At 38.5% G+C, this 12682-nt stretch overlaps 1 protein-coding gene across 1 annotated transcript in view; it reads left to right on the top strand.

Moving 5' to 3' along the window:
* The first annotated feature begins 7420 nt into the window (after positions 1 to 7420).
* Positions 7421 to 12682, top strand: part of LOC149159652 (NF-X1-type zinc finger protein NFXL2-like) — a 304457-nt gene continuing 299195 nt past the window's right edge. Inside the window, exons 1-3 of the mRNA XM_089434378.1 lie at positions 7421 to 7441; positions 7936 to 8049; positions 8173 to 8228. Coding sequence (XP_089290504.1) covers positions 7421 to 7441; positions 7936 to 8049; positions 8173 to 8228 — 191 coding nt within the window. The remainder of the gene's footprint in view (positions 7442 to 7935; positions 8050 to 8172; positions 8229 to 12682) is intronic.

Raw genomic sequence — 12682 nt, 5'->3', positions numbered from 1 at the left:
TTGTTACCGAGGGTTTCTAGTCGAGTAACCTGGATCAACAGTGCAGTTGCACAAGACGATCAGAGTAGGGGGCATCTCGACAAGCGGCAGAAGGATTTCCCGGAGGGAAATTAGGACTCAGATGGAGTCTAGAAGAGAACTTCCAGACGGGAAGTAGAGACTCAGAGGAGTCGAATAGAGAACTTCTAAGAGGGAAGTAGAGGAGCGTCATGGCACTACACGGGGTAAGAGACCAGGATAGACTGGATGGAGCATCGAACTTCGCAGTCTGGAAGGCCAAAATCTTATCAGTGCTTGACAGGAATCATGTCAGGAACTTCACCTTGAAGGTTATAGCTATCCCAATCGACCCCAATGATAACGACAAGTACGAGGAGGCGATGGCGAGGGCCAAGTGCATTATCCTTGACGAGTTCAAGGATCATGTGGTACCACATATTACTAAGAAGGAAACGACAGTTGAGATGTGGGAGGCTCTCAAGAACCTTTACCAACATACTTCTGTGCAAAGAAGAATGCTGCTCGAGAACCAGATGAGGTTGTATCAGATGAAGAAGGGTCAATCGACTGACACCTTCCTCGAAGGACTGAATGAGATCTGAGACCAGCTGACTACTATAAGAGCGACACCGGATCAAGAACTTATGGTAAGGACAACCCTGAATGCTGTCTCAGAAGATTGGGAAATGTTTGTCCAGAGTATCCTGGGCAGAGGGACTCTCCCACCTTGGGACGAGATGTGGGCAGCTCTTCGCCAGGAAGATCAGACGACAATTGAAGACAGGTAGCAGCAGCAAAGGGTTCAAGGTCAAGCAGGAGGAGTATGTGGCCCTAGCATCTGAGGGAAAGAAAGAGAAGCGGAAGAAGAAAGATCTCTCCAAGATCAAGTGCTTCCACTGTGGGGAGATGGGTCATTATGTGACCTAGTTCCCAAGGAAGAAGAGTAAGGGAGAGTCTTCCGAGACTAAGGCAGCGCTAGCACGGGCAGAGAAGGAAGTTTTGACAGACGATGATTGTGCCATGAGTGCACATGCGCCACTTGAGAAGAAGTGGGGAGACATTGAGCTGTAGTCAGATGGACTACAGGTGATGAGGGGAAGGATCCTTGAGGTACCCAGCCTCTTGGATTAGACCTTGCTACGGGAGCCCCGATGAGGTGTAGCAGGACTGGCTGAGTGGGTAGAGATGGATGCAGATGGAGCAGCAGAGAGAGCTACAGTGCAGGAGTCCCGAGACAGCGCAGAGTTAGTAGGCTGCAGCAGTGCGAGAGGCACAGGAGTGTTGCACCAGTGCAGGAAGGCACAAAGGTGTGCAGCGGTGCAAGATGCAAGGAGTTGTTGCAGCAACGCAGAGGTCAGAGAGAGGGAGCACTTGTCAGCGGCAAAGGGAGCTTCAACATCAGTGGGTGTTTCTAGCCCAACAGGGAGGTCAGTTGGGAGATCAGTTACTTACTTCTCAGTAATTGAGTTGCAGTGCAACAGTGGGCAGCACGATGTAGCATGATGAGAGGAGGTGCAATGCGGATGCAGTGCTGGGAGAAAGGACTAGCAACAACACAAATGTAGAGGGAGTTGTCGTACAGATGCAACAGTGGCAGTGGCAGAACCATGGGCAGCGGTACAGGAGGCAACAATGCAGAGGATGTTGGGTAGGAAGGCCTAGCATCAACACAGGTACCGATGTTGGATGATCAGAGTAATACTCAGTGAGGAGTATTGCTAGAGCACATGCCTTGCTAAGAGGGAGTGTTGATTTCGGGTAGCATCGGATGTGCTCTAGCCACAAAATTTAGTGGAGAGGTTGGGGCACATGAGATCTCTGATACCCAGAAAGGGTTTGGGCAGATTCTAAACAGATAAGGAGATATTAAAATAATTAAAATTTTTAATGGAGTCTCTAAGTCTAAACTTAGGGAAAATAAAGTATAAATGTGTATTAATATGAATATGTGTTAGAATGGTCCAAAAGACATGGATCAAGTCAGATCTAATTTTAGCCATTGATTAGGGACTTAATCTTGGCCGTTGAGATGTCAACATGAAAAGTATAAGAGGAGGCTTGAGGGTCACTTGGAGAATACACCAGAGTGATCAGTCATTCTATTCTCTAGAGCGGGGTTTTGTTAAGAGAGATAGAATCAGTGATCGGGAGAGCAGCTGAGGGGCATTGAGTACAGAGAAACAGAGAAGGCAGAGATTGTGTCGGGAGAGCAGCGCAGCAGCCAAGGAGGGTGACGCAGAGCCAGCAAGGGCTCACGCAGAGGTAGCCAAGTGCTGCACAGAGCACTAGAGGGGCCAGCGTAGCTGACACAGAGGCTCTTAGAGCTGGCGCAGGGCCTCCTGGGACAGACGTAGGCCAAGGAAGGCTGGTGCAGGGGCAGCGCTGGGCTAGGAGAGGCTGACGCAATCCAGATTGGGCAGATGCTGGGGTTGTAGAGCAGTTTTTTTCTGAGGAACTGCCGGAAGGATTTTCCGGGGTTTCAACCAGGAGATTTCTCTCAAATTGTGAGGTATAGTTGCTAAGGAAATTTTCTGTTGGGTAGGCCAGTTTCGGCACCCAGATTGTACTCTGATATTGCTTAATAAGAAAACCCTTAGATATCTGCACCGGTTTTCCTACATTGGGTTTTTTCGGGGACATTGGTCCAAAAATAATCGTGTTATGTGGTGTGTTTGTTCTTGTTTCTTTTAGTTGCTGATCTGTAATATGTTGAGCATGCACTGGTGTTTATTTTTAGTATTTACTTTGTAAATAACTTGTTAAAGAAAAATAACAAGTAGGTAGGAATAAATCATAAAAAGTGCATGAAGGGTTTCTAAACTAAGTAAAATTAGAAACTTCAACAGCAAGGCCTTGACTAACAACTCTATCTATCCAATAGATTAGATCACAATGCTAAGGAGACAAATGATTTATAAACACCTTCATGATTTTCTTTCAAGGCACATACCCCATCCGGTTGTTCACAAGGTATGTCCTTTTAGGACCATTCCCATCTTGGATTTACGCATCCTTATGGAACCTCCTCTTCAACTACTCTTGCCTATTGGATGCCCTACCTCATCCTCACAGAGTATCGATATCAGTCTGAGATGCTTACCCAATCCTCCATTCTTTCTTCATAATGTGAAGACAAGAATGCTGTGTCTATCTTTCAATCTCAACTAGGGAGGTATACTCCTATAAAAGGAGTATACCCAACATCCCTCTTAACTAGGGACTTGTTTCCAACAACAACTATTTGCTCTCTGGTGGAGATCATGGTACTATCAACTGCTTGTAGGGCTACTCCTTTCTGCATCATCATGACATGGATGAATTTCAACTTCTTCATCACGAAGCCATCTTCTTCCAGAACTTCTTGGTAGGGCATCGGCCATCTTTTACATCACTTACCTTCATATTGTTGAACCAATAGTCATGTCATCCTTATGTTCATCGAGAATTGATCTTCTTCATCATCATCTGGATATCCTTCATACTGCTACCTTTTTCAAAGTCATGTTTCTTCTAGGGTTTTCCATCCAAGTCTATGTGTACTAGTTGTAGGAGAATTTCTACAACCCTCTTCCAATAGCCCTGTTCCAACCCAACTAGATGTTTGCTTTCAAAATCAAACAATGAATCATTAAATCAAAATTACCTATTTATGATGGCCCTTCGTCATTTGCAACATCAACATTCTGCATATTGTACAAATCCATCTTCAAGACATTTACTATCAAGGTTCTCCTTCTTCATCATACATATCAGGGTCTTCATACCTTCTCCATGGAGATGTCATAGCTAATCCTTCTAATTGTTATCATATGTTGATTACTCATCTTATCTCAAGTGATTATAGATACATCTATACGAACTCTTCTTTCAACTTTTTCATACACTGCTTCCTCAGGATCTCAATACATGGTTCCTTCATCATAGGAACAATTGTTGCCAACTACCTCATATTCTTCATGAGTTCATATGGTGTTGATTCCGTCTTGTCATCATGTAGAAGAGTTCAAGGCACTTTGTATTTATGCTTTCATGTATCATTCATAAGGAAGAGTCCCTTCTTCTTCATTCATGCTCATGAAATAGAGCATTTTAACCATTTTATCTGCAATTAAGTGATGACATGACTTTATCTATCTATCAAAGTTAACAAATATGTGCATACCTCTTCCTTCATGTGATCATCTAGGCTTCCTTCAACAACTTCCCTTTCCCTTTCCTTGCTTGAAGATGAAAATGCTTCAACTAATTTGTCATGCTGCACTTTTCTGTCACCATACCTTCATTCTTCTAAACTGTGGATCCCACACAAGGTAATGTAGACTATCTGTGTGACACTTCTTCTAAGTAGAGGCGAACCTTGTAATGAAGATTCCAATGGAGGATCTTAGTGATCCTTATTCTGCAAATGCTTCTTCCTAATGATGATGAGGTGTGATGATAGTCTTCTCTTTCTATCTTGCTAGATGACTTTCTTCAACCATTCAAACTGTTACTTTGACTATTCTTTCATGCTTTCTATGATGTCATCTTAATACTGCTATAATGCTTTTTATCATGATTGCAATGCATCCTACCATGACTTGCTAACTTCTATATACTGAAAATAAACTAAATGTATGTGAGAGACCTTTTAATAGTAGAGTTTTTTCACTTCTTCCTTCTTTGACTTCTTTTCTTTTGGTTCTTCTACTTCTTCGGTCACATGGGCTTCACTTCTTTCTTTCCTTTTCTTGTTGCGCTTCTTGAGTTTAGGACAATTCCTTTTGAAATGCCCATATTCATTACATTCATAGCACTGAATCTTAGACATGTCAATTTTCTTTTGAAATTTCTTTCGAGGCTCAAACTTTCCAAATTTCCCTTTCTTCCTTGTCATAGCTGCACATGCTTGTGTTTTTTCATTCAATCCAATGCCATTCTTTGTCTTTAATCTGGTTTCTTCAATCTTATATAATGACCACAGATCACTGATTGGAGTGGCTTCCTTCTTTCCATAGATGCTTGATACAAAGTTGCCCCATTCATTTGGTAATGCTTTGATTACAAGAGTAGTCATCTCTGGATCTGACATCGTTTCTCCTAGCTCTTGTAGTTGATTTCTTATTTGAGATACCTTCATGAGATATGAAGCCACCCCTTCTTCCCTTGAAACTTTCATCTTGTATAATTCGGTTCTTAACGATATTATTTCTCCTATAGTATTTACAAAGAACAATTTGACCAACTTGTCATAGATTTCTTTTGATGTCTTCAACTTTGCTACATAGGGGGTGAGAGAATCCTTGATTGATTCAATGAGGATTCTTTGAGCCCTTATTTCTCCTTTCATATACTCTGATAGTGCTTGAGATAGTTCTTGTGGAGGTTTGATGATTGTGCCCTTGACATATTCAATAACTTCATTTTGTATGAGGATTAAATCTATTCTCTTCTTCCATGCAAGGTATTTCAATGTCCCAACAAGTTTATTGTTCTCCTTGCAGAAATAATTCATTTGGTTTTTAGATTGAGACATAAATATAAAGTACTTGCTTGACAAATGAAGATGCCTCCTTTGATGATGATGTCTTCCATTATATGCCTTTCTTGATGTTGATCTTCCTTCTTTAGAATGGCAATGCTACTTCTTCAAGATAAGGAGAAATGTTCTTCTTTCTTCAAAGATGTTTGAGATGTGATCCTTTCTTCAATGTAAGGGAGATCACTTTGATTCTTTTGATGATGAAGTGCTCTTCTTGCTTTATTTGGATGTAGAATGTGAGAGACTTCCCAAGATGCTTCAAATTTGTAGAGTCCTTTCTTTGAGTGCAGACAGGGTCCTTGAGGCCTTCTTCTTCTTCTTCTTACAATTGCTTATCTAATATTGCAACATAAAGAAGTTTTGTAATAAGTGATTGTTCCAGCGTAGAACATCAAAATTTCAACATGAAACCTCTCTTTTGTTGCAGATTCTGTTTGTTACAACTAATAAATCTTTAGATCTTCAAGACAAATCAGCTAAATACATGTGTAAAATATATTAGAAATGATACTTGTACATATCCTTGGTTAGATCCAACAATTTACCCAATTTTCCCTAAGAAAATGCTTGCTAACTAAGATAAATAATTAAAAACCAGCAAAATAATTTATCCTAATCTAAAGCACGGAAAATAAAAAGTTCGAGTTTTTTTTTTTATAAAAGAGGTGGTTGTTGGGTTATACCAATGTTTTTACTTTCCTCACCATTGCGAGAGTGCAAAATTGACACCCTCTTAGGTCGATATAGCTTGCTAAACTCAAGAGTGTGGGTTTGATTTTGAGTAGAAATAGCCCCCCTTATTGACTTAATCTCTTTGATGATTTTCGAACCCACTTAGGAGTGGCGTCTGCAGTCTTAAAATCTTGTTTGTGATGAATACGAGACCCTACACAATTTGAAACTCCTTCTTGGAATGGTTTGATTGCTTGGATCGATCCGCTTGCAAAACAAATTGATAAAGTGGGGTCGGTGCCTAGTTTCCCCTTTCCACGTGACTATGTAGACCCTAATGGCAAGAGCTTTTAATCTTAGTGTAGTTTTACTTATTACCAAGAAAATAAGATTAAAACCCCAATAGCATATATCAAGAAAAGAGTGAAAATAAAAATTACTCCACACAACGTATATAGAATAATATAGAATAGACAAAGGTTTGCAAAAAATGAGCTCTTTTATTATGATGGCACAAATCTCAAAGGACAACAACAACATTACAAATGTGGGGAGGCTACCATTTGTTGAAAAAATTATAACTGCTAGCTAATGGCTAATTAACAGTTAGTTTTGACTCCCTTAAGAAAATATTTTATGAGTCATCCACATGTTGGAGACTTAGTAAATAATTCATGAATATTACAAAATAATTTTTAATTCACCCACTAGGGGGTTGATTTTGACAAATTTCCCCAAATTTGCTCAAGACTCCCCTTGCTCATGGTGCATGATGGTTGATAGTCAAAATAATATGCTTGCTAGCCTCAACATTCCACTTTTTGGTCCATGATGAATTCAACTTGGTCCATGGAGGACTGTGACTTGATGAAGGAACTCGACTTGACTTTTTCCCTTGAATAATCCAAACTTAGTCACTCTTTTGTTGGATCTTCATCGTCCTTGCCCTTTTGGCAATTCTGGAACCTGGGTATTGCTTTACTAATCTAGATTTGTACGGACTCCGGAGTATCTCTAAGGTTTTCCATATCCTATAGGGCATTGCCACATCATCACCTTGTATGCCATGTCATCACTTCCCTGTGCTGGTTCTCTAGTGCCCTAGTTGATCTCTGAAATCTAACACACGAGTATTGTTCCTCTCTTCATGTTGATCACTTTTGATGTAACACATGTATGCTTTTGCCCAATATCTTGTTATGCCCCCTAGAAACCTGCTCTGACTTTATGACCAAGTTTGACCACACTGTAACTAGCCACTAGATGATCTGATTGGAAAATTTCATGCGGCATGGAATCCTCTCATCAAAATGCACAATATTAGACCAAGTTGTCTGTTGGACCTTTGAGACCACTTTGCATTGGGAATCATGAATTGCCTCTGAAAATGTGAAATGCTTTCAAATGTAACATCAGCAACGAATTATCTGAGACCACCCATCTATCTGATTTAGATGTGATCAGATACTCTGTAAGTATAAAAACTGAGAAGTATATTTCATCCAAATCAGACAGCTATGTGACAAGCTGTTCACATATTCTGGCTTATATACTTCTAAACAATGCAGTGTTACATGCAGTTAGCTTTTCCACCATTATATTTTTAGTATCCAGTGTTAAAGATACAATTATCTGTTTTTATGAAATTGCAAAATATGTCTGGTTACAGTTAGTATGGTACCTTTATCATGGAGTTTTTAATGTTTAAACTAATGGATTGAAGTAGCGATTTATGTAAGTAGGTTCCTTGCTACCAAGATTTAGTTTGTGAAAGAAAATGTCAGCGAGTACGTGATTGTGGGCGCCATGCTTGCAGACGGCGATGTTGTGATGGGGATTGCCCTCCTTGCGCGGAGGTATAAATTTCAGATCACAAACTACCTGTTATAATCTTTCAACTGTTCATCCTTCAGCTATCTTTTTTTTGACTCTTAGGTACTTTTGTGACCACATATCAGAATTAACTATTGGGTTTTTAGATTTGTGGCAGAAAGCTTCGATGTAACAATCACAAATGTCCTGCTCCCTGTCACAGGTATTTCAGATGTTTCTGTAGTAATTTGCTACAATGATTTTGTTGTATTAGGAGAGTGTTTTACAAGAGAACACTTTGAGGGTTTCCTAGCAAGTTTGTTGCATTTTTGAAAAACTTGTAATATACTGTCCTGATGACTATTATTATGCTGAATATTTATTGAACTGTTTGAAAAAGAGGCATGAATACAGATTGGAACGAGATTTTTGACACATGTAAGATTCATCAAACCAATATCCATATTATGTGTGCAGAATCAAGACACTGAATTCGTGGAGTTTGTTATAGTTTCTGATAGTACACATGCATAATTGGAAAATATTGGTTGATATCTTGAAAAACCAGAATATAATGTATGGCTACTAATTTTCAGACCATGGTAACCAGATGCATTCAGAAACTAAAACCTAGGCCTGGTACTGAAAACCCGGACTTCAATCAAACAGTATGTTCTGAATACTTTATGAGCACATCTCACTAAAAATATGAACAACAAATACACAGATCTGAACTCCCAAAATGACATTCGTATTCTATTAACTGAAAAGAATAAACTCACAATTTCAAACAGCTCAAATCTGTAACTTGCTGACCAACCTATGGAATGCCTTGCCACTCCTTTATAGACTAGGACAGTTAATGTGATCCAACATTGAGGTGGTTATAACCACTTTGCACATTAATTCATGAGATCCATTAATTTAAGAAAGTTTGTTATGGAGGAGGGACACCCAGCCTAAAAGGATGCACTAGGCATAGATTTCATGACCAAACAGTCTCATTTGCAGAAGCGTCTACCCTTGAGGAAGATTCCTGGATTCTCTCATGCATTTTATATCATTACTTTAAGAGATCCATGGATTTAGAAGAGTGCTCCTCTTGAAAAGTTACTAAGTAGCCTTTAGAGCATCTTAACATATCAAAGGTTGTTACATGGCATAACCAACTTTGTTAGTCTATTATTGTTTGACTTATCACATTAGTTGGTTATGAGAGAAAATGCTATTATAATTGTTTTCCTGGTTGTAAGGACATATTTTATTGTTCTTCTTGGAGAGGAAAAGGGATCTCGATTCTCAACCACCCACTCCTATTTTAAGTAGGGGAGTTGTTGAGGAGGTTTGAGTTGTAATATTTTATTGTGCTCCTTGGAGAGATTAGTGGATGAAGATTGTTTATTGTGAAAGTAGTTGAGCTCAAACCTATATAAGGGTTTTCTTTCTCCATTTGAGAGGTGTCAATAAAAAAGCTCCCAAGCTTTGGAATAAAAAGTGTTTTATCTAAGCTATTGTGGAATATATGTACAACTTTTTTATATGTATGACAGATATTCTTGGTGCACATTGGTGAGTTTACACAACAGGTTTGGTTTGTTAAATTCAATTTGAGAACTATAGAGTAGTCTTGCTATGTTGGAAGAGGTATTCATAAAACCTCTTTGTCACTTTGTCTTAGAGAGAAGAAACTTATGCCTTAAATGTGAATGCATAATTTTTATCTTTAGATAAGGCCACTATTGGATTGATTTGGATGTGGAGCTCACCATAGAGTCCCTTCCCTTTCATCAATTTGTAATATCTTCTTTGCCAAATCTAGGCTTGCCAGAGTCTTGTATTTATAGTCAAAATTTACCCCTAGATCTTTTAAATGGTTGTCCATTAAGTTGCATGCATGACACCATAGCCCAAACAAAATAAGACATTGTTCTTCCCTTTTCCATATTTCAATTGATGTAAATATTCATCCTTATTTAATATATTGTTGAAGTTGAAGAAGAGATCAGCCAGCACAGATTCTGATGCACGAAGGGAAAACTGTAAGGGGGATTTGGGGATGTTTTCTTACCCTGAATTAACTGTCCAGATTTCTGATTTGGTAGTTGAACTACCCAATTGCCAACGATTATGAGAAGAATGGCGGAGTGGTATTGAATTGCTTCAGAGGTATGGGCTATGTTGTTGCGTAAGATGTACACCTAAGTGTGGGACAAATTTCTAAGCCCGAAAGGTATAATCTTTATGGTACAACCCTCAGAGTAGGGGCTGTCATCTATTCCCACTCACTTCGTTTAAGCTCTCTCCTAGGCAAGCTAAGGAGGGTAGTCCCTAAAGATGGAAAATGAAGGAAACCTTGCTGAGACAACAAGTCTAGGAGATCTAAGGGCAAGGCAATTATTTATCTAGGTAACTTGATTAAAGATTATTTAGCAAGTTTGATTATTAAAAGAGCAATTTAAATGTTCAAGAGATAATGTCAATAAGATCAATAAGACAATGACTGGATTAACAATGATAAACCAATGCCTTATAACAATGCTCAATAAGGATTCAACACTTGCAAAATATAATAATATTTCAAATCACAAGATAAATAATGTTGCAAGGCAAGTGTTAGTACCAAAAATGACACAATATTAAGAGATGAACAAAAGATATAACTTGCAAGAATGAAAGAAACTTGTACTTTTATTTAAAGAGATGTTAAAATAAATATATGACAATATTAGTGGACAATGAGCAAGGAAATTAAATGACAAATACAAGAGCAATAATGTAATATTGCAAGTAAAGATAAGATGCTCACAAACTAACAATATGCCAGATGAGAGAAAGTTAGATAGATGATTGCAAACTAAACTAGGTGAGATGCAAGGTCTTGGTTAATTTTAGTTATATGCCTACTCTAGGTGAAGCCTTCTCCTCAATTGTTTTGAAGCTAGCAAGAAACAAAATTGTAGAGAGAAGTGTCGGGGAAGGAGGTTGAGGCATCATTAATGATACTTACCCAGGACTTCTAACCACCCATGTGCCTCCGTTCCTACAAGGGATTTCCCACAAGAGAACTGCAAGGTCACCTGTGTTAACTGTGAATGGGGGTCTAACTTCTCAAATTGAATGCGAAGAAGGTGATCCTAACTTTCTATACAACCAAGTTTATGCTTGTAGGTAAGTTTTAGAGATGCAGATTAAGAGCTTAAAATGCAAGATGACAATGCAATTGCTTCAATGAGAACAAGATGCCAATATAATTTCAATCACTAAATAGACAAATATGGTAAAGACACAAGATTACAAGTTATCAATAATAATAAAGATCTATGTTACTTGGGATCGGGAGCGAAAGCGGGGAGTGGGAGCGAAAACGGGAGCGGGAGCGACACTTTCAGAAGCTCCTGGTTTGGGAGCGAATCCCGGAGCAATTTTTAAAATATATATATATATATATATATATATATATATATATATATATATATATTTTGATACATATATGTCAACAAAAACATGTAGAATGAATTAGATATAAAAAACATAAAAGAACATAGATTGATCATTTAACCATATCACATCAGTCATCTAGAAGTTATAATCTTCATCAACCATGTCCACAAGTTAGTAACATACATATTACAACTGCAACATATTGAGTATCGTGAATCATGATTCATCAAATTCAATCTTAAAGTTTCAACTTCAAGCTTTCAAAATTGAAAATTCAATATATAACATTTATCATCATTGATCACCAAAGTTGTACTTGTAAGCTAAGTTTAACCATTACAAGAAATAATATCTTAGATATTTCTAACTTCTAACTGTTAACATGAAATGAAATGTTATAAAATGAAACATGAATAATGAAATGAAATGAAACAACTTTAGTCTTTCACAAAGCATCATATTCATAATTCACAATCATTACCAATGAGTTATAATTGCCAACTTCAAACTTCAAATTTTCATTGTCACAGTCATATATTGTTTACAAAAAATATCATTATGATATGAAAGAGTCAAAAGTCAAGAGTCAAGGACTCAAGACTCAACAATTACGAAAACTAATAGAAACTAGAAAAGACAAGTAAACTGTAAATCTACATGTGGCCCTTGCCACGAGAGTCTCCAGGAGTGTAAGCAAGTCGTGGTGGTCTTCTAGGAGTCTCCCGCGCAGACCGACGACCAGAACTAGAAGGCACATGCCCTCCACGTGAGGGTGTAGATGGAGGTGGCGACAACAAAGGAAAAAGACTTGGAACTCGAGCACTGCTACTGGATGGTGGAGGTGGCATGGCTGCTGCAGCTGCTTCATCTTCATCCCTTATAAGTTCCTCTTCCAGTTCTTCAATATGTATAGTGCCATCCTCCAAATTGTCATCCTCTGGGTGGTTGTCCCAAATTTTATATGTGGGATCCTCATAAGCTCGATCACAGTAATGACTCAACAAACTCAAGTTGTAGTGCACATAAACCAAGCTTTCTGCCCGGTTTTCATTGAGTCTGTTTCTTTTCACATTATGTATGAAGCTGTAGGTGCTCCAACACCTCTCTACAGAAGAAGTATTTACAACCTGTGATAGAACTTATTTTGCCAATTTTGGCAAAAGTCCATGGCCGCCATATGTTTCCCACCATGTGAGAGCATCAAATTTGTCTCTGTCTTCCATTGCATGGAAGGTA

This window comes from Pinus tabuliformis, chromosome 5_2 (genome assembly GCF_031772625.1).
Source record: "Pinus tabuliformis cultivar Carrire ecotype Pingquan chromosome 5_2, CPIR1, whole genome shotgun sequence".
NCBI classification, from domain to species: domain Eukaryota; kingdom Viridiplantae; phylum Streptophyta; class Pinopsida; order Pinales; family Pinaceae; genus Pinus; species Pinus tabuliformis.
The sequence above is the reverse complement of the archived record's forward strand: the minus strand, read 5'-3'. Positions and strand labels throughout refer to the sequence as shown.